The sequence below is a fragment of the Penicillium diatomitis genome (assembly GCF_028827545.1).
Source record: "Penicillium diatomitis strain IBT 30728 chromosome Unknown utg000012l_segment0_segment0, whole genome shotgun sequence".
Taxonomy (NCBI): domain Eukaryota; kingdom Fungi; phylum Ascomycota; class Eurotiomycetes; order Eurotiales; family Aspergillaceae; genus Penicillium; species Penicillium diatomitis.
The window spans coordinates 362,071-382,211 of NW_026623184.1; the positions used below are offsets into that span (position 1 = coordinate 362,071).

The 20,141-nt window shown below is 52.1% G+C and overlaps 5 protein-coding genes across 5 annotated transcripts; 1 reads left to right on the top strand and 4 right to left on the bottom strand.

The window, feature by feature from the left end:
* Positions 1-2,780: 2,780 nt before the first annotated feature.
* On the bottom strand, positions 2,781-5,744 carry N7539_008103 (transcription factor domain-containing protein; the record flags this gene model as incomplete). The annotated part of the gene is made up of 3 exons (XM_056937703.1): positions 2,781-3,882; positions 4,065-5,488; positions 5,658-5,744. 3 exons carry the CDS (start codon positions 5,742-5,744, stop codon positions 2,781-2,783), a joined length of 2,613 nt encoding a protein of 870 aa, XP_056786795.1.
* Positions 5,745-6,307: 563 nt separating this feature from the next.
* On the bottom strand, positions 6,308-7,730 carry N7539_008104 (uracil-DNA glycosylase; the record flags this gene model as incomplete). The annotated part of the gene is made up of 3 exons (XM_056937704.1): positions 6,308-6,658; positions 6,768-7,227; positions 7,327-7,730. 3 exons carry the CDS (start codon positions 7,728-7,730, stop codon positions 6,308-6,310), a joined length of 1,215 nt encoding a protein of 404 aa, XP_056786796.1.
* Positions 7,731-8,538: 808 nt separating this feature from the next.
* pdiA (protein disulfide isomerase PDI1) lies at positions 8,539-10,211 on the bottom strand (the record flags this gene model as incomplete). The annotated part of the gene is made up of 2 exons (XM_056937705.1): positions 8,539-9,724; positions 9,820-10,211. 2 exons carry the CDS (start codon positions 10,209-10,211, stop codon positions 8,539-8,541), a joined length of 1,578 nt encoding a protein of 525 aa, XP_056786797.1.
* Positions 10,212-13,166: 2,955 nt separating this feature from the next.
* atg22-1 (putative autophagy protein Atg22) lies at positions 13,167-15,033 on the bottom strand (the record flags this gene model as incomplete). The annotated part of the gene is made up of 2 exons (XM_056937706.1): positions 13,167-14,794; positions 14,877-15,033. 2 exons carry the CDS (start codon positions 15,031-15,033, stop codon positions 13,167-13,169), a joined length of 1,785 nt encoding a protein of 594 aa, XP_056786798.1.
* Positions 15,034-16,100: 1,067 nt separating this feature from the next.
* Positions 16,101-19,437, top strand: N7539_008107 (mediator of RNA polymerase II transcription subunit 14; the record flags this gene model as incomplete). The annotated part of the gene is made up of 2 exons (XM_056937707.1): positions 16,101-16,766; positions 16,843-19,437. 2 exons carry the CDS (start codon positions 16,101-16,103, stop codon positions 19,435-19,437), a joined length of 3,261 nt encoding a protein of 1,086 aa, XP_056786799.1.
* Between the last annotated feature and the right edge of the window lie 704 nt (positions 19,438-20,141).

The following is a 20,141-nucleotide window of genomic DNA, read 5'->3' on the forward strand; positions in this document are numbered from 1 at the left end:
GATGAATGCCGTCGGTGCTGGCTGTTCGATTTACTAGCTAGCCAGACCTGGAACGGTGGGAAATGAACGATCCACTGCCGCAGAGATCCAAGGACGTGAAACGTGCAGACGCCTGGATGCGTGTGTCGAGATCAATGCGCCCGGATGGCTGGAACCACAGGGGTCCCTGGATGGCCGGGCCAGAGATCCTGGACCGAGTCGCAGATGCCCCGAATCGGTGGCTGTGATGAGATTACCCCTGGCGAGGTTGATCCTGAAGGGGTGCGCATGAGATGGGGATGTTTGCCGAGGGAGAAGGTGAGGAGTGCTGGGTCCAGGACCTACCTGTCTTGTCTTTTGTTTTTCTTTTGTTATCGCGGGGTGTCCAAACGTCAGTCCGTCAGTCCGTCAGTCCGTCCGTGGGAATAGAATGTGTGGACGGGACAGAGGCAAGTATGATTCTGAGGCCAGTGTTTAATTGGAGTGGGCTGTGGGGGGGGGAAGAAGTGGATTCACTGGATTCACGCAGACACTCGACCTCGTAATTCTCGCGCGGGTTAGGGTTGTACTTTCAAGTGACAACACTTGATAATCTGATACACAGACACCACAACGTGACAACAGTACCCAGTCCTCACTACTCCGTACTGGAGTAGTGTAGTCGTGAGTCGTGACTGTAGTCCAAGTCTACTAGTCCGACTCTACAGAGGCTGGAATGTTCTTTTTCGTTCCTGGACAAGTGGAAAAGCGGGTACGGCCTTTGGTGGAGCAGACGAGGCGGACACGAGGACGAAAGCAGGGAGTCAAATTGGTCGGTGTGTCTCAGCCCGGTCGGCTGGTGATGGCGGAGAGGGGGAGGCTGGAGGATGGATGAGCTGGACAGTTGGCACTGGGAAATACTTCAGTGCAAGAGGGAAGAGTGGATGATCATTCATGGAGATTGATATTGTGCCCAGCAGGTGGGACCTTGAATTGCTCGATGGTCCATAGTAGAGTCAACAGACAACGGACGACCGTCTCAAGTTCGCGGGTGAGGGGGAGATCAACACATGGAAGAGTCAGACTTACGACCAACTGACTCGCGTTCAAAAGCCGGAATGGCTAATGACTGTACATTTTCGAGAAAAAAAAGGAAATCAAGAAAAAAAAAAGGAAAAAGGGGCCATTCTCGATACCGAGATGGAATTGATCCAGAGTCCAGACTGCAGCCTCAAGGCGCGTCTGACTGGAACAGGATAGGACAGGATCGGAGCACGAGCCTCGAGACGAGGCGGGCTGGAACGGGGTACGGTGCGCAAAGGATTGACAAGACAAATGAGTCCAGTAGCACCGTGATTCCCATCGGTGAGGGCACTGTTGACTCTTGCGTGATGACTGTAGATGTCTACAGATAGTCGGGTAGTGGAAGACTGGAGTATATAGAGCATTGAGGCGCATTCGGGTTGGGGGTTTATTTCTCAACCGTGCTGAGATCGGAAGATCGGATCAATTGAGATTCTGACTAGAGATGGATCCTACGGATATCGATCGTGACTGTCAAAGTTGAGTACTCTATATAAAGTACGTTAGTCCGGTGATGGACAATGGATGATTAGATGGTAGATTGTATACGTATTACCTAACATATCTGCTCGACGATGATCTACGGCTCACCACAGGCACACGACACACACCAAGTAACTAGGCACTTACACCATAAAATCCACAGTTGATGAGGTGTATACTACATTAGTACATACCATGAAATGGACTGTCGTGAAGATATGCTACAAAATAGCCATGAGAAATGGAACCCCCCCCCAACAGTCACCATCACTGCGAGAACGAGTCCATCAACTCGGTAAGTGATACATCCTTCAATGAATTCAGATCCAAAGACATCCCCATCAACCACATTGCAACGAGTGTATTGCCCTTAAATCCGACTCGACTCAAATCCGCGACTCAAATTCGTGCGCGTTCCGAGTCCCAGCGCGCTGGAACCGGTGGAGTCGCGTGGAAATTGAAATCCTTCGGGTTTGCAGTGATTTCACTGCCGGTGACTTGATCGGCTGCCGAAATCATACCGATGCACAAAGGTAACAAAGTTAAGAGTACAGGCTTGGGCGCACGTGGAAATGATTGCAATTTAAGCCAAATTAGTGGATGAGAAGATCATGACGGACCGCCAGCTCTTCAGAGAAGCCTTCGTCATCACCCTAGGACGGGAAAAGAAGATCATTCGGACATTATCCGTTCATGTACTCTTTGACCAAGGAGATGATGCTCAAGAGGACTCGAGCTGCAGTGGCGCTGTAGAGTGCACAGTGCAGAGTCAGATGACAGGTCCCGAGTTCCTTAGGTTCGTCATTACTGCATTGCATTGTTTCCCCGTCAACACTCCGAGTAAGTGGTATGGTACGTAATTACGTACTATGTAGTATCGAACCTCCGAGAAAGCAGTTCATGCCGAGGAAATACCACTGTCAGTAAGGCATGTACTGTAGCTCTGCGGTGGCCTAATACTCAATACGATAGTTCATTTGGACATCCATCCAGCAAATCGAATTTATCACGAAGCAGAAGGCAAAAAAAAAAAAAAAAAAAAAAAAAAAAACGCAAGGGGTATCGATACGTAGGGACTAGGTAGTCTCATACATCGAGTCAAGAGATTCGAGAATCGAGATCGAAAATGATATGATCCGATATGCGATTCACTTCAGACGCCGCAAGACTCCTCCTTTCGTTCTGGATGACAATCCACCACTGGACCGCCCTAGCTGGAAAGACTCGAGACTTGTAAACTGAAGTTTTTGCGCACCCTACCCATCCAACAAATCATCACCATCTCCATCTCCATCCCCATCCGTTGCAAAAATCGGATCCCAAAAATTGAAATTAGTCGGCATGGATAGATCCAGAAATTCGCCAAAGATCATGTCAATGTCGGTGAAGTGGTTGATTGGGTCGGTTGTAGCGGTATCCGCTGTCGCAGATGCTGCTGGGTCTGGCTCGAGCTGTTGTTGTTGTTCTTGTTGTTGCTGTTGCTGTTGTTCATGCTGGAGGTGTTGATGCGGATAAGAAAGTGATCGAGGGGAGAGAGGGAGAGGGAGATCATGGTTCTGGCTCTGGTTGTGGTTCGGCGTTGAAGTAGTAAGCAGGCTACCTCCATTTTCACCAGTAGCAGCAGCAGCAGCAGCCATGCCCTGTAGAAGTATGTCGTGTTCTCCCGGTATCTTTGTCGCCATCGTAACTGGCCCTGGCACCGGTACCGGCACCGGCGCGAGAGAAACCCTCGCCGTCACAGATTGACGATACCCAAGCTCTTGGTCCCGCGGTGACCTCGACCTTGCCCTCGACCTCGTCCCCGTCCATCTCCCCCGTGCATCAATTCCCCCTCCATCCCCAATCTGCACCAACGCCTTCCGTCCCAACCGCGCCATCGCCTCAGCAGCATACCACTGCTCGCTCAGATCCTCCAGCAACGCACAATTCGCCGCGAGGCTGGCTTTCGCCCGGTCCAGGTACGTGATCAGTTTACTGGAGCGCACTTGGCGGTAGGAGACGCCGAGGGCCAGGGAGATGGAGTAGGGGATTAGGGGGAGGGCAGGGAGGTTGGGGTTTGTGAGTCTTTTGCTGGTGCTGGTGCTGGTGCTGGTGCTGGTGCTGGTGCTGGCGCTACGCGTACTTTTTGCGGTGGTAGTGTTGGAGAGGGAATGTCTGGAGTGTGGTTCAGAGGTTGAGGTGGATGGTTTAGTCAGGGTCTGGGTTAGGGTCTGCGAGGATGTGAGGAGGGAATGGATGCGGAGGGCGGAGAGACCTTGACGGATGGAAGAGTGTTTGGAATTATCGAGCGGTTCGCGGGGTTTGTGGCGGCGAGAGAGAATGGCGACGGAGTGGTAGTATAGTTCGAGGAAGGCTGCTCTGGTCGTTAGGGCACGATATCTTTGGGTCTGGGAGTAGGGGACTCGGATGTATGTCCAAGGCAGAAAGACAGAAAGACAAAAGACCGAGGATCAGAGCACTGTGACAAAATACTTTGAAGTGTGATCGTGATTCTGATTGTCTTTTCTTTTCTTTTCTTTTCTTCGACCATGTACTTACACAGTGTGTTGTAATCCAAATCCCCCGGTCTCGTCTCCCCCACTATATCCTCAAATGCAGGAAATCCATCTTCCCATCCGCTCGACTCCCCAGCCCCAGGCCGATAGAAAGAGATGACCGTATCGAGTAATTCGGAAATTCCAAACCACACTCTAAATGGCTCCAGATGACGATCACAGCGTAGTGATCGACTCGGACCATTTCGGCCCTGACTTTGACTCTGCCCTGGACTCCGATGTTGACTCTGACTCTGCATGCTGCTCGCGTCCTCCCCACTCCCTCCCCACCAATTCCTCCACGGCCTCTCCAGCCCAATGTCCCTATCCGCCAACATCACCGCCCTGCCTCCCAAACAAGCATTCATCTTGTCCAACGTCCACAACGCCCAGAACACCAGCGACGACGCATCGTGCGCGTTCCGGCCCGGTCGCGCAAGATGCAGTCCCGCCGTCTGAGCCTGGTGGATCGCTTCGCACAGATGCAGCGATGCAGACTCTGCGCCTTCGTAACCCTCGCAGTGTAGAGACATCAGTGCGAGAATACGGATGCGGGTGTATCGGTCTGGTTCGAGACCGGCGTGCATGGCGGAGACGAGGCCTTTGTAGAGCTTGGTGCAGAAATGGCGGGTCGAGAGTGGGGGAGACGTGGTGGTGGTGAGGTGTAAGTGAGGGTGGGCAGAGGCGTCCTTGGCCGCGACGAGGCAGATTGCTCGTTCGAGGAGGGGGGAGGGTCTCGTTGCGGGTGACAGATGAGAGATGTGGTTTGTATTGATGTTGGAGTTGGAGTGTAACGGTGATGATTTTGTTGATGATGATGAGAACGAGACTGATGAAGGATCCAGTAGAGGAATAATTGGATTGATCTTGGACATGAACAGCGCCGTCAGTGGTTCCACCGTCGACAGAGGAAGTCGACTGCAAGCCTGCAAGGCGCACGTATATTGCTGGACGAGGGTGGCGGTGATAGTCGGATCTTGCTGGGCCGAAACCTCGGGGTGCAGGGTGTTCAGATTGAGTGACGTATGTACATGTGAGCTCGCAGTCCGCGTAGACTCTTCACGATCCCCCGGGTTAATCCAAACACCTACACGATCTCGAAGAGAGTTTGGCGTGGACTCGTCGAGCCGTTCGCGAATCACGGCCTCCGGATTGAGATCGCCGACGAAGCGCTCCATGGGCGACGACGGCGATACTGATGCTGATATTGATGTTGAGACCGTTGGTGAAATCGTGCGCCCCGTCGATGCAGAGCGAGAACAAGTCGAAGGTCGTGGTCTGATATCGTCTTGGATTTGGTCATTGGCACTGCCATCAGCCCCAATCTCATGACCGGACACGCTCTTTCGAGCCTGGTCTTGACCTCGAACACCCCTCGCCCGTTCATTTGAGCCCAATTGAGGATATGGCAGAAAGTGACGACATCGTTTCTATCACAAGAAATTAGCCCATTTCGTCTATACCGCAAACATCCATGAACCTATCTCATCCCATCCCTTCAGCCCCGGCTTGCGGACAACTAAGAAACCCCGATTTCTCACATCCACACCACACCGGCCCTAACCATAAAACGTAATCAGACTCCCGTACAAAACTCACCTTCCGCCGCTGACAATCCGCGCAGGCCTTTGGTGCGCGCACCCGATTCCGCGACTGCGGCGTATCAGCCAGCCATGTGATTTCCATAATGGGGCAGTGAAGCTAGCGAAGCGTATGAAACGCCCCCTGGAGGGTGCAGGAAACTCTCCCGTTGCGCACGAGTAGGCCTAGGCTTGAGTTGGGAGAATAGCACGTGCACGTGCTATCCTGGTACCGCGAGATTACAGTCGAGAGATGTGCGGCTCTGGGATGAATCTTGCTTAATCCGTGTTGGGGTCATTGAGTAATTTTGGGTTACTGGGTCACAATCAGATAAGCTTGAAGCTCGGGTCTCGGGTTGTGGATTTCTCGGCTTGGGGGGGTTGGAAGTGGAGTCTTGGGAAGTTTTCTGGGTGGGGGAGGTTAATGTCGAGTTCTCGATCATGATAGAGTGGAAACGGAAAAGATGATTTTATCAACGGCTGACTTTAGAATCCATCCATCGGATCGAATGGAATCGTGTTCAATTACCTATGCTATCATCACAAGGTAGCAAATGAGATTCTCAAATGGAACGCCCGAAAAGGTCATCTTCCGGGGCTGACAGATCTCCAATATTTGACTTTCTGAGTTGACAACAATCAAGATACCACCAGAATACAAGGGTGAAATTATACAACCTTCTTCGTGTTCTCCCCTTCCGCCTCCAATACATCCTCCTTTTCCGCTTCAACCAGAGCTTCCAGCGCATCCGCATCATCAAACTCATCGTCCTCAGCTCCGGCACTAGTGCTCAATTGACCCGCCTTCTCCACCTTCGCTGCTTCCACCGCCGATGCCGAATTAAGTGCATCGGTCAACGGCGTGGAGTTTTCTTTTCCTGCGCCTCCGACCGGAGTCGGTGCAGATGGCGGATGGCCAGCCGCCTTCTTGGTCGGCGTCAAGCTCCAATCGATGATTCCGTCTTCGCCGTATCGTTCCGCGAGCCAGTCGTTGCATTTCTTAAAGTGCCCGTTATCAAACTAGACGCGAAGTGTTAGCCCACGCATCGACAATGCCTGGATGGAGTCAGGCAGAAAGGAGACCAAAAAAGAAACAAAAAATTATCACAAAAAGTGCCGCGAGACTTACAAATCCACCATGCGCACTCAACGGACTCGGATGCACCGACTGCAAGACACAATGCTTCGCCTTGTTGACCTTGGCTACCCGCAACCCCGCAGGCTTTCCCCACGCCAAAAACACCACCCCATTACTCCGCACGCGCGCAACAAGATCAATTGCCTTTTGCGTGAACCGCTCCCACCCCTTACCAGCATGACTGTTTGCCTGGTGCGCGCGCACCGTCAGACATGTGTTCAGCATGAGGACACCGCGTTCAGCCCAGGGTGTGAGGAGACCGCCGTTGTTGGGTGGGGGCACAAAGTCGGGATAGTTCTTTTTGATACCCTTGTAGATGTTGACGAGGGACGGAGGGGCGCGGGTAGGTGGTCGGACGGAGAAACAGAGGCCGTGGGCTTGGTTGTCGTTGTGGTAGGGGTCTTGGCCGAGAATCACGGCTTTGACGGTGTGGAGGGGAGTATATCGGGACCTGATACGCGTGAGAAGAGAGGGTGGTTAGCTAGGAACGGAAGCGTTCGACATCAGGCTGCAGTTCTACACCATTGAAGGGGGGTTTTGCTGTACACACCATGAGTAAACATCCTCCTCTGGCGGAAAGATCTTCACCTTGCCTTCCTTCTCCTTCTTCAAGAACCGCTTCAGATTCAAAAACTCCGTCGTCACGACTTCATCCTTGAGATGCGCCAACCAACTCTCATCCAATGTGTCAATCTCCAACTGCAACAGATCTTTTTGCTCCGAGGTCAAGGATGCCACCCATTTCTCCTTGTTAAAGTTGGACGCGCGAGTCGTGGAAGACTCTAGCGCACTGGCGGTGCCGTTGGTCTGTGTGCCGAGGGCGTTGGGCTTGGGCTTGGGCTTGGGGACGCCGAAGAACGCGGTGATGCTGCCGCCCTTGGGCTTTTTGGGGTCCGTGGTGGTGGCCGGGGTGGAGAGGTGGTCGGCTTTGCGTTTTGCGGCAGGACTGATCATTTTGACGGAGCTGGTGGTAGTGGTAATGTATCGTGGGTGGGAGAGTGTTGCGAGGTGATCTCGTGTTTTTTGGCGGAGATTAAAAAGGAGACGACGACGCATGCAGGGGGGTCAGAGTAGAAAAAAGGTACGGTCTATCTGCGATCGTCGAGAGATCCAAATAGATTTTTTTTCTCTTGCAAAAGTTGACACGCAAAGATCAAGGTTGAGGGACTTTCCAGTTCAAGGATGTGATTCCTAGTAGCGATGCTTCGCGGACCTGTCACCAATTGATCGCGCGTGCGCGACAGGAGAAATGGACGCGTCGCGGATAAGATAAGCGGATGGTGTGCGGAGGCCGGGATGACGCAGGGTCGTCGGTCATTTCAGCGCCAACGGGATAACGTACTCGCATTCGACACGTCAAGGGCGCCCCGGCTGTTCTATCAAGTCGGAACAGAGCTCCTACGATGATGGAATCGAGATGAGCAAATATTCATGAGGTGTACTCGAAATCAACCCCCGCATGTTTGACGAAGTGGATTGGTGATCAGCCGGCTAGGCTCTATTAGGGAGTCGGGACTACTACCATTCAAGGGTCGAAGATATACCAGGGTACTGTACTATTAGGTACTCAGCGCTGTCCAAATGAACAATCTCAGGGCGACGCTGCAGTCTTGACATCACAACAGGTATTTCATTTCACTAGTGATGATACATGGGGAAAAAAATTGTAAAAAATTCGGAAACCCAGGAAAAGAAAAGACAAGAGACTTTTTTTTCTCTACTCTCGTAGGAAGAGTTTGACAGAAGAGAAAAAAGTCCCCGTTTACAGCTCATCGTGAACATCCATGTCCTCATCAACGGCCGGGGTCTCGACGACCTTGGTGGCAGTGGCCGAAGGGGCAGAGGTGACATCACCGCCCTCGGTAGCCTTCTTACCACCGGCCAGACCGTCAGCCTGGTACTTACCGTTCTCCTTGATGAACTTGACGAGATCCTCGACGGTGCGGTCACCGGCGTACTCGACGGCCTCCTCCTTCTTGCCAGCGGGGAAGAGCTTGATGGTGGGGAAGCCGGTGATGGAGTCGGGAACATCGTTGGCAGTGGCGTCAACCTTGGCGACAACGATCTTGTCCTTGAGCTCGTCGTTGTTGGCGTACAGGGCAGCGAGCTCCTCGTACTTGGGAGCCAGAGCCTTGCAGTGACCGCACCAAGGAGCATAGAACTCAACGAGAACATCCTTCTCGTCATCCATGACAACCTCCTGGTAGTTCTTGCCGACAATGATGGTCACGGAGCCGTCCTTGCCCTCGGGGATGGGCTCAGACTTGATGCTGGGCTCAATCTTGCCAGCCAAAACATCCTTGATGAACTTGCCAATCTCCTTGGCGTCGATCTTCTTGGTCTGATCATAGGGGTACTTAGCGTTCTTGTCGGTCTGCTGGATGGCAAAGGCGGGGAACTTCTCGGGCTCAAGGTTCAGGTTGCCGGCGTGGGCACCGAAAGCCTTGGCATCGAGAGTCACAATGTTGATCTCGCCACGGTGCTTCTCAGCGATGGGGCGGAACTCCTCAGCATACTTCTCACGCTCCTCGGCGGTCTCGGCGAAGATGTAAGCCAGGGGGATACCGGAGGCCATATACTTGGAGTAGGTCTCGGGACCCAGCTCACCAACGAGGGGAGTGCTGGCAACGGTGACCCAGGCGAGGATGGACTCGAGATCCTGCTTGCCCTCGTAGACGGCCTTCTTCTCGTCAAAGTCCTTGTAGAGGACAATGGAGGGCTGCTTGACACCCTCCGCCTTGGCGAGAGCGGCGTCGTTGGAGGCACCGAAGAGGTAGTTATCCCGTTGAGACTCGGCGAAGGTGGTGAAGCTCTTGTTGGTGGCCTTGTCATCGGCACCGAGGTAACCGACGATGACAATCTTGTCCATGGTCTTGAATTCCTCCAAGGTCTCCTCGGTCAACATGGAGATGGCGGGCATTGACTGCTTGGTCATGTAGGAGACGATGCTATTGTCGAGTTAGTCCACATTTTCCTATTGTCTGTATCTCGACCCACTTGTCTTGTGTTGTCAATTTGAAGGGAAGACAAAACAAAAACTTACGAGTCAGTCTGACGGGCGCCAGTGTAAGGCTTGTGAGAGTCAGGGCCACGGAAGACCTTGAGGGTGGGGTAACCATCCACCTCGTAGGTACGGCAGAGCTCCTCCTCAGTAGTACAGTCGACCTTGGCGAGAGGAATGTTCTTGCCCTTCAGCTCTGTGGCGGCCTCCTCGTACTTGGGGGCCAGAGCCTTGCAGTGACCACACCAGGGAGCGTAGAACTCGGCGAGAACCAGCTCGTGCTCCTTGACAAAGTCATTGAAGTTGTCCGCGGTCAAAACGTGGACGTTAGAGTCCGCAGCAGCCTCGGCGGCGGCAGCAGCAGCGGGCTCGGAGGCCGAGACGGCGGCAGAGGCGCCCAAGAGGCTCAGCAGAAGGGGGGTGAAGGACCGCATGATGATGGTTGTTGTATATGGAAAGCCGTAATCACCTATTCGTATCAATGATGAGTTAGCTGGCGTTACTCTCTCTCCATGCGGCTTTCATTTTTTTTTCTCCTCTGGATGTCTTTTCTCCTCTGGATGCCTTCGGAGCTTCGACAGGATCATGATCAACATAACAACGCCAGTTTCCTTCGGGAGGGAGCTTTGGGCAATACACCGAAAGAACCAATGTGCCATGTGTCATCCACCACAAGGCATTGATGAAGAGCCAAACTTACCCAGACGGCTGTAGTATACAAAGGCGGATGGAGGAAGGGAAAGGAAGGAGGCCAGCGGAGGGAGAAGCTGAACGTATTTATGATTAATCACCTTGTCCGGTCGTAGAGGACAGTTTGTTCTTTGCGGGCCGGAGTGCCAGTGGAGAGTTGGAGAGTGGAGAGCGCATCCACAGGAGCAAATCCGAGTGGAGCCTTTGGTTCCCCTCACGAAGTCGGTCGCTGAGCGGTCATTCGCCGCCAGAGTGTGGTACATGTGGTACCTGTGGTACAAGAGGTACCTGTGGTACAAGTGGTACAAGTGGTACGGGTGACTCTCTTACTGGGTCGGCGGTACCTCTGACTTCCCCAAGCCCACGCCCATCAGCCCTGGACCATCCATGATACACTGCAAGTATGCAGGGTGGTCCCCTTTCCGGGAGGGCAGTAAGGGGAGATTTCAGACTAGCTGTATTAGAGGACCAGCTGCAGAGATGTTTACTGCTGTCAGTGTCCAGGTGTCTGGTCTTGAAAATAACTGAAAACTTGAGAAAAAGATGCAGAAAGATATTCCAGTATTCTAGTGTGGTAGTACTGCATTGGGAGCTTCCGTTGATGGATGTCAACTGTCAACTGCCAACAGTGTCGGTCACTGTTGACAACCAAGGAACAGTGACATCTATGACCGAATAAGGTAGGATAGATTTGTAGCCTCCTGCACTATCTGTTAGGCTGTTACTATCAGCAGTAGAATTCAGGTATTGCTACTCCTAGCAAGACTATTAAAGTACCGAGTACCAAGGCTAACCATCTTTGAACCCAGAGTCAGACACGTACTACTTCATAATCCATTATGAAGGACCACGTCCATTGCGGGAATTCTCTCGTGGAGTTTCTTCAGCGGCTAAGTTTCCAGTCATGAAGAGGCGACCGACTTTGTTTGGACTTTGGAGTAGGAGGCGAGGAGCAAGCTCCAAGCTCCCAGCACTCCTGTCAGGAACAGCCGGTGGATCTCAGTGTCCACCGCCAGTGGCGTTCCGTGAGGAGCTCATGCAACCATGGCTGGGACACTACTCACTTAACTCAGTAGTGTGTTTCTATTTCCTTTCTCGGAACTACACAAGAATTGGTCATTAATGGTCCCATATAAGAAGTGGTGAAGTACTATACTGGTATACCCATTACCCGCCTGCAGTATTTCGTGTTTACCATTTACTAATGTGGAGAAGGACGACGATGATATAGTATGATTGTACTATATATGTAGTATAATTATTCAATATTGTCTCTTAGTAACCAAGGATCTACTCTCCAAAACTTTGACTTTTTTAATTTCATTTTAAGAAAAGGCTGGGGACTGTCTCGGCAGAAATTGTACTATTATTGTAGTGATAAATCCAGTAACTGATACCCCTGCTCTGTTGGGGAAATCGTGTTCTTTTCTGTAGCAGACCGAGTGTTCCACTAGCGCAAGAGTGCCACTTCCGACCTTGACCCAAGACGGTGTAGCGTGAGGAATCCAAAACTGGGGGAAATGGGGAGGATGGGGATGGGATGGGATGGGGAACCTTGTCACCACATGAAACAAGTATTAACTATTTACCACCAGTACCTACCATTACCTGACTTACCTCTTACTTCTAGTAACTTATTATATACATCATAACTCCCAGTGCGCACATTACTGTAGATACCGGGTAGTAGGTCCTTGGGTACTGTTTAAACAGGGAGAAGAGTGCGTCCAGACAGGTACAGTGACATGGTCTCGACTCTCGAGTCTGTGCAGGACTGCAGGGTACACCGGTACAGTGTTGAATGTACAGCCCTGACGGTCTGCATCTCAGGCCCGGCTCGGCGCGTCTACCGTGCTAAATGTGGAACGAGGATCTTCTTCCGTGCAGTTTCCTGAGAAATTGACTTTCATGCACAATTTTCAGACGAAGAGGCCACATTGCCGGATTTATACTAAATACTAAATAGTCAACGTGGCCACTATCTAGATGCTCGACTCCGCAAGTGTGAACATCTCTCTGTAATCGTTTCCCCCAAAGTCTCAGCAGATTGTCTTCTGCTCTCGTGGTCTATACTTCATTATGTCTTGTCAGAGACACAACAACAATAATTTAGGCTAACTTCTTCGGGATATACGTTTGGGGGGGGGGGGGGGGGGGGGGGGGGGGTCATATGATAGTATTCTTTTTTCTCCTAGGGGGAGAGGAGTTCTGCCATAGCGGTGTAGAAAACACAAAACACGTGACGTATAGACCCGCGCCTTAGTTTCATGGCATCAACCCTAGCCTATGATTGGCTAGACGTAACGGATCTGGCTACGATGCTGGCTCCGATGCTGGATGCGATGCTGGCTGTGTTACTCGTGTATAGGATTATAGGATTCAGAATGTTGTTGTGACCTCTGACGAGGCACATTGTCAGTCCTAAGACCACTTTCGTCCTGGGATAGCTAGTAGAAGAATCGGCAGTACAGTGCAGACGTGGACAGTAAAATGGTCACTGCCATTTTCGGAGAAAAAAAGAAGAGGGGGTGGGGGGAACACAGTTCGTTTCATATGTTCATATATGCGTATATTTACTGGGTATCTGCGACGAATGACGGGGCCAGAGAAAGAGAAAGAGAGAGAGAGAGAGAGAGAGAGAGAAAGAGAGAAAGTAAAATTAGAGTCAATGGGGAAAACAGCATACTTCAATGGGATATTTACAGAGGCGCGACAGGCTCAGTCTCACCGTAGACCGGGGCCTCGGTCAGATGGTCCAGCTCCGCACCAAGCTCCAGAGCATCTCGCTTGCCACGGTCAACATCAACGAGAAGCATGAGAGGCAGTGGCAGAAAGATGAGAACGGCTAGAAAGACGAACGCGGGTCGAATCTGACCATAGCGATCGGTGATCAACCCGACAATGACCGGACCAAAAATGCTTGATCCTTTGTCGGTGATCGCATACAATGCGTAGAAGGCAGCCTCGTATCCCGGGGGGATCAGCTCGGCGAAGAAGCTGCGGCAGTAGGACGACAGGCCGCCTATCACCAAACCATACACGGCCCCGAGCAGATACATCTCCCAGGGCTGTTGAAGACCGATGCCCGCTTGTTTGACCGCAGGAATAAATCCAACGATTCCATACAGCGGGATCAATTCAAAGAGGATGATGCAAGCAACGATAGTCTGTGAAGTGCGAAGTCCCAGAAACCCCGACACGAAGCTCCAGGAGAAAGCACCAAAGACCCCCGCCACCATGACAATCACATTGATCAACCCAAGCGCGGCAGGTTTCATATCCAGCTCGGTTTTGGCGAACAGAACCGCCGTCCCGCTGACAGTGGCAATGCCGTCACTGAGCAAGAACCAGGCCGACAGAAAGATGAGAATATCCTTCAAACGGCGGGCTCGCAGGGCGGTCTTCGCGAGGGACTTCCATGAGTATCGAAGATAAGCGCCCCAAGAGTCCAATGGCTTCCCATCATTGGCAAGCAATGGGGGACCCGGGCGAGTGCGAAGCCACAAGTTCGCGGGGATGGTGAAAATCATCCACCAGAGTCCAATCAAGAATAGCACCAGCCGCAAGGAGAATGTGGTTTGGTGAAAGACTACAACTACCATGATGGCAACCATCTGTAAGATCACTGCGCCAACATATCCTATGCCAATTCCATACGACGAGATCTTGGTGGACACGCGAAGCTCCATCGAAGTCATCACATCCAGCGGGTCCTGCAATTCCGCCGAGCCATCAGGAGGCAGGAGTGGTGTGGTGGCGTCAGGCGGCCGGAGCACATCACCCTCGATCACGCCAGAATTGTGCGCCCAGTGTCTAGCGGCATCAAGGGCGTCGGACACGGCCTGACTCTTCTCCAGCACAGCGGGATGGTGACGAACAAGGACCGGTAGATATGAATTGAGAAGGACAAAAGAAGCACCAAAGCAAGTGTTGGCGACGATCGCAAGAAGTGCGCCTATCAGGTATATGCGGGGTATCACGGCGAGGAATAGCATCGTAGCAGAAGCACCGATGAATGCAAAAGCGACCAGTAATTGTTTGCGATAGCTTCCGTGGTCGGCAGCCCCCGACATGGAGATGATGAGAATCGCTTGGACGAAGACACTGAGCGAAAAGGTATACATGGCAAAGCTTGCTGTATTAATCTCGGCCCCTAAGATATTGATGATACACTGCCCAGCATCGGGTCGTTGGATGTGATATCCATCACCGTGGGTGATCAGGTCCGTTTCAGATTTCCATGTCGGGGTGCATGGTGTAGTTCTGTCTGACAGAAGAACGCCGCGATCCCGCGCAAGCTGTTCGAGCGTAATCGGGAGGAATGATCCTATTCTTTGAGTCAGTATCAACTTGGCAAGCGCCAAGTACGTATTAATGTCGCGTTGTGCTGTCCATGCAGTAGCACATACCCATGGCACACACGGTAAAGACCTCGGCCGCCCAGCCATAACAATACCATCCTGCAAGCTCGCGCTTGCTTGTCGGTCGCGGGTCATCCCCGGGGTAATGAGGAAGAAGGCCAGAAGCCTCAACCTCCTCTGTATCTTCAACTTGATTGAGACTCATAGATTCTGAGGGGGCCTTTGGCCTCGATAAGGTGGAGCCTGGGTGCTCTTGAAGAGGGGAAACAACCCGCTTTCATAGTCGTTCCGGGATGGTGAGGTCATGGGATGATCATGGCATCAGCTGTTGCGTTTGAAGTTTACCAAAGTCAATACACCGTGACCCCTCGAGTCTGTGATTATGTAATATGGCGCATTGTCGAGGTACCTGTGATTTAGTGCAATTCAGCGCCATTCCTCCCGCAGTAAACTAGTACAGTACGCCTGTATCGCGCCCGCAATACAGTAATACACAAAGCAGAACGGCGGCTGCTGCGTACGGTAACACCCTCGAAGTCAATGCGGTACCTGAACAAGTTTGGTTGATCAAGGCACCAAGGCACCACGGCAGCAATCAGTCGGCCGCTACGCATCGCGCTTTCAGTCGATCGCTCTAAGTCTGGGCAGCTCTGAACTTCCCGCTGAGTTTCGAGATTCAATAACCCTGTGTATCTTCTTCAGCCCCAACTGCCGCCGTGGTGACTGTCTTTTCGCCGCCTCACCACTCCGCTCTCCTCACGTAATTCGCTTCAGCCAGCTTCGAGCGCGGGAATCTTCCAGCGCACCATTACGAGAAACGACTCTGAGATCGTGATCAGCAACCCTCGGCGCAAATCGCACGGCATCGTCGTCCCCTCACCCGAGGTCTCACTTGCCCACGCAGTTACCTCACGACGCAGCCCTCGCTCATTGGTAACTCTCTTCTCCAAGCTTCATCTCGACAACTCCTCGGGTCTGGACATTGGTCCCCCTCCGGCAACGTCCCCTTGATTATGCTCAGGCTCGTTGTTTGAGACGCCTTTCGATACGCATGGCTCTGGGTTGAATCGGTGGTCCCTGCCCTGGTCTCTGTGCCTCATTGTTCAGCTATTAGCATAGCACCGACATCGTTTGTGTTCTGGCGCCGGCGGCTCAGGCAAGTCGCTTGGTCGGTGCAGTGCGCCTGGTCGAAGAGAGGTCACCCCAGGGAATCAGATTCTGTCCGGACACAATCGCCCATTACACAACGTATCAGACATGCCCGGTGTCATAATGGAAAATGCAAACATGAATGGGTCCTCGCACAGGGCCGGTCCTAACGAGGCCGCAACTCATGGCGCATTGAGCGCGGCGGGTGGAAGCGAAAAATTGGGTTCTCGGACATCTTCAAATGGGTTAGCACATGTGAATGGCACAGGTCGCGATGCACAATCAGCCAAGCAACATTCGAAAGCACTCCAGCGTGCCCCCAATCCCTTCGACATTCCACATATCACACAAGGCTTCTTTCCTTTCGGAACGCTTGTCCATCGAGCGGTGCAAAATTGCTGGAATGAGCTCACGGAATTAATATCGGATCTGGCGACTGTTCAAGTGCCGCAAGACCATTCAAGCGCACCTGGCGCAAGCGGAAAATCTGCTGGGAATCAATCGGCACAAAACATGCACAAGAAGCTCAAGATCTTGGAATGGGGGCACGCCAGAAGGGCAGAGTTTATCAAGCTTCTTGTTCTCTCGGAATGGAGTCGTCATGCCGCCGACGTGAGCCGACTGATCGATATTCAAGGTTTCATTCGCACCCGTCATCAGGCCTATATGACTGCCATGCATTCGGTGGGGATGATGAAGCAAGACCTTGTTCGGGCTCAGGTGGCCAACCCGGACTTGAAGACTGCTCTTGAGGTCCTTGCCAAAGGCAGGGTTGCTTCTTTGCCAGACGTGAGTTCTACCGAATTATGTGTCCAAAATCCAGCAGCTTTGCTACTCAGCGTGCTAATAAGTTCAATTCTTCCAGTTTGGCTACAAGCCCCCCAAATCTTTGTCACCACGGACGACTCTGAAAAAGTTACACAAAATCAACCGAATCATCAGCGCGAGACTCATATTGCAAGATCAAGTCCCATATGCACTGCGAAATTATCGCATTCACGACGGCCGGGTTACATTCACCGTAGCCGGTGAATTTGAGCTTGACCTTTCAGTAGCGCAGGAGGCGAAGACGTCTCAATTTTTCTTCGTTGACATCCGATTTCTTTTCCAGCCTTCTTCGCCGATCCCTAAGGGTCGGATCCTCGACGAGCTTGAAGTGGAGATAAATCGAATTCTCTTCAGCGACGGGCTGCTCGCGTGCTTCAACTTCCTCCATCAACTAGTTCTAACGAATAAAGTCAACACTCTCTTCCGACAGGCTCATGAGCTTTCTCACGGCTTATGGTCTGGCCTCCTACATATCGAACTGCTGCATCGCACGCTTGTTGTGCAATACTGGACAGCGAGGGCAGGACCCAAAAGCTGGATCGAGATCGGCGTTCGACGAGGGAGCGGTGATCGAAATTCGGCCGTCCCGCAATTGCACCTTCGTTGGATGCGCGACGGTCAATCGACCAATAGCGCTGGTGTCAAATTCGATACCGACACACTGTCAATGGAACGAATCCTGCGTAGTGTGATTGCGCTCCACATTTCACATTTGCTTTCACTCGTCTACACTACCTTGAAGAAGAATCTTTTATTCGCAAATCACTTGCTCTCTCTGAGAGGCAAACTCTCTTCTTCAGAGCCCAGCGACTGCTATCTCACTTTGCACATGACTATCACCCGAAAGTTGCAAATCTCCATCGAGCCCCAGACCGGAAATCCCACACTCTCAGGCACCACAAGCGTGGTAGAACGACCGGAACCCGGTCCCCAGAAGCCAATTGTGGAAGAGGTGCTCGGCCGAATCACTCGCCTTCGCTGTGCCTCAGCTATGGACGAGATCGAGTCCGGCTCGAAAGGTCTGGGCTTAGAGCCTGTCAATCCGAGAGTCGTTGGAATGGACTTGCGCAAGCTTTTCCCGCCAAACACAGTGCGTTCCGCATTTTTCACCCATCATACCTGGGACAGCCGCTGGGTCGTTGCTGCCACGAGCAGCATGGATGGCGATAGCTGGTGGCTTGTACAACTTCGGCCAGAAGTTCGACGGTCAGCCACGCCGCTCGCAGTTCCCGACAAAGGTTCCAATCCAGCGCTGGCGCATGCTGTGAGCAACACGATGATGGGTCTTGGCCGGCGGACCGATCACACCGCTTGCGCCGAACTAGTTTACGGCTTGACCGGCATGTTGGCGATTTATGCCAACGCTTGTTCTTTGGCTGAACTGCCAGAAGCGCGCTTCCAGCCTTCTCTGGAAGAGTTTCAGTTTGAAGAAGAACTGGTGGTGCCCGATCTTTACATTGATTATCAGCCTTCGACGTTACCCAAATCTTTACAATTAGACTTGCCATCCACACGCATCCGAGATGGCTCATATCTCAACAGCACCATTCGCCTTTCTTACAAGGGTGTCGATCGTAATCAAAATCTTGCCGTCCTAGTGGCGCATGGCAACTTCAAGTGCCAGATCAAGTCTCTGCCCATGCTTGTCTCTCTCCTTGATCCGGAGATCGTCGTGCAGAACAAGGGAGGCGCCTTTGCTCTCCGCCTGGAGGTGCCAGCTGGTCAAACGGCCATTTTTAGTCTCTTTGAGCGTTTGCAACGACTCGACTGCGTCATCTATCTCCTTCAACGCCTGATTCGGAGCGGCATGGAGCCGCGATCAATGTCTTTGTCTCAGATTACCTTCCTCTACGGCACGCAGAAAGAGTTGCTCGCCACGTTCAGTGTTGGGGTTTCAGGGTCCACACTTGCGAATACGAATGATGTTTCTCGAGTCATTTCGCAATCTGGTCCCCTGCACAGGCTACGATTGAAAATTAGCTTTGACAGCCCAAGTCCCCATCGACGCATCCAAGAACCCCTCACCGTCGTACTCAACAAGTGCTTTGCTGAGGCGGGAATCGACCCTGTTCTCGCTTTGATGGCCAAGACGATGTCCCTTCTGCACAGCTTTGATGAAATTGTCAAGAAACCCCCTCAGTCGGAGACAAGTCTGGTGTACATCACCACGCGTGGCCCGACGACATACCATATGCACTTTCCCCGGTTACGGTATCGGTTCCGGTTGACAGCTCATTCGCGGCGGGGCAAGACCGAGTGGCTACTGGATGATGCCAGCCGAGAATCATCACCCGAGTTCCAAGTCGTCTCCGCCGTCGTTCAGGAGCAGATCTACAAGGCTAAGGGCGATGGTTGGCAAGGTCTCGGCGATGGTGCCAGAGCGTCCATCAGTCATATTGGCCACCTCCTTCATAAGCTGCACGACTGTCTCGGTACATGTGCGCCTGTGCCTGAACCTGTGAAGCAAGAGGGCAGCAACGCCATCAAAGTAGATCCCCAGGTCAAATTCGAGGTTCGGCCACCGCTGCAACCCCAGCAGAAGCCTGCGCCTCCATCAGCGGTCAAATCGAAACATGTGTCACCCAAGAAGAAGACTACGACAGGCGACAATGACGTTATAACCATTGATTGATCTGTCTTCTTTCTCGGATTTCTTGGAATGGCAACGAAAAATCGAGGATTGATGAAACAACCCATTCAGGGGGTTTAGTGCATTGCATATCACCACAAGTTTCGCCATTAACAATTGATTCATCATTCTTTGAAATTGCAATGGCCAAGGCCATAGACGACGATCTGATCGCCTTGAAGTTCAGGCCTATGTCATGTACTCATAGACACCGTGTTTAATCTTGTTCGCCCGTCCAGATACCTGTCGAAGACATTGTGGACCGGGCACTCACTGGGATGAAAGATAGTGTGGTTTATCATAGATGAATCAGATCGAGAGCATTATGGCCTTGATTTGAAAGATCAACCTTTTGAAGTCGACTTTGCTGGCTGACAGCCTTGTTACTCACCAAATGAATGGATCTGCCGCCTGGCACTGACTGAGTGTTGATTTCGCTTGTTTGTACGTTGTCGAGTGTGAATTGCCAAGTAGGAGACCTTGATTCACAATAGGATGATTGAATAAACTCTGTACCTTTTGATAATTGGCACTGTGAAGCCGTGATTCTTAGATCATTCAACCCGCACACACAAATATCGTATCCACGTGCGCTCGATTACTCATTTCATTACTTCCCTGAGGGCTTACGCCATGCGCGCTCGACATGGTCTTGTTCATGGACACAGGAAGCATTACTCTTGTCTACGTGGTAATGCGCACAGAGA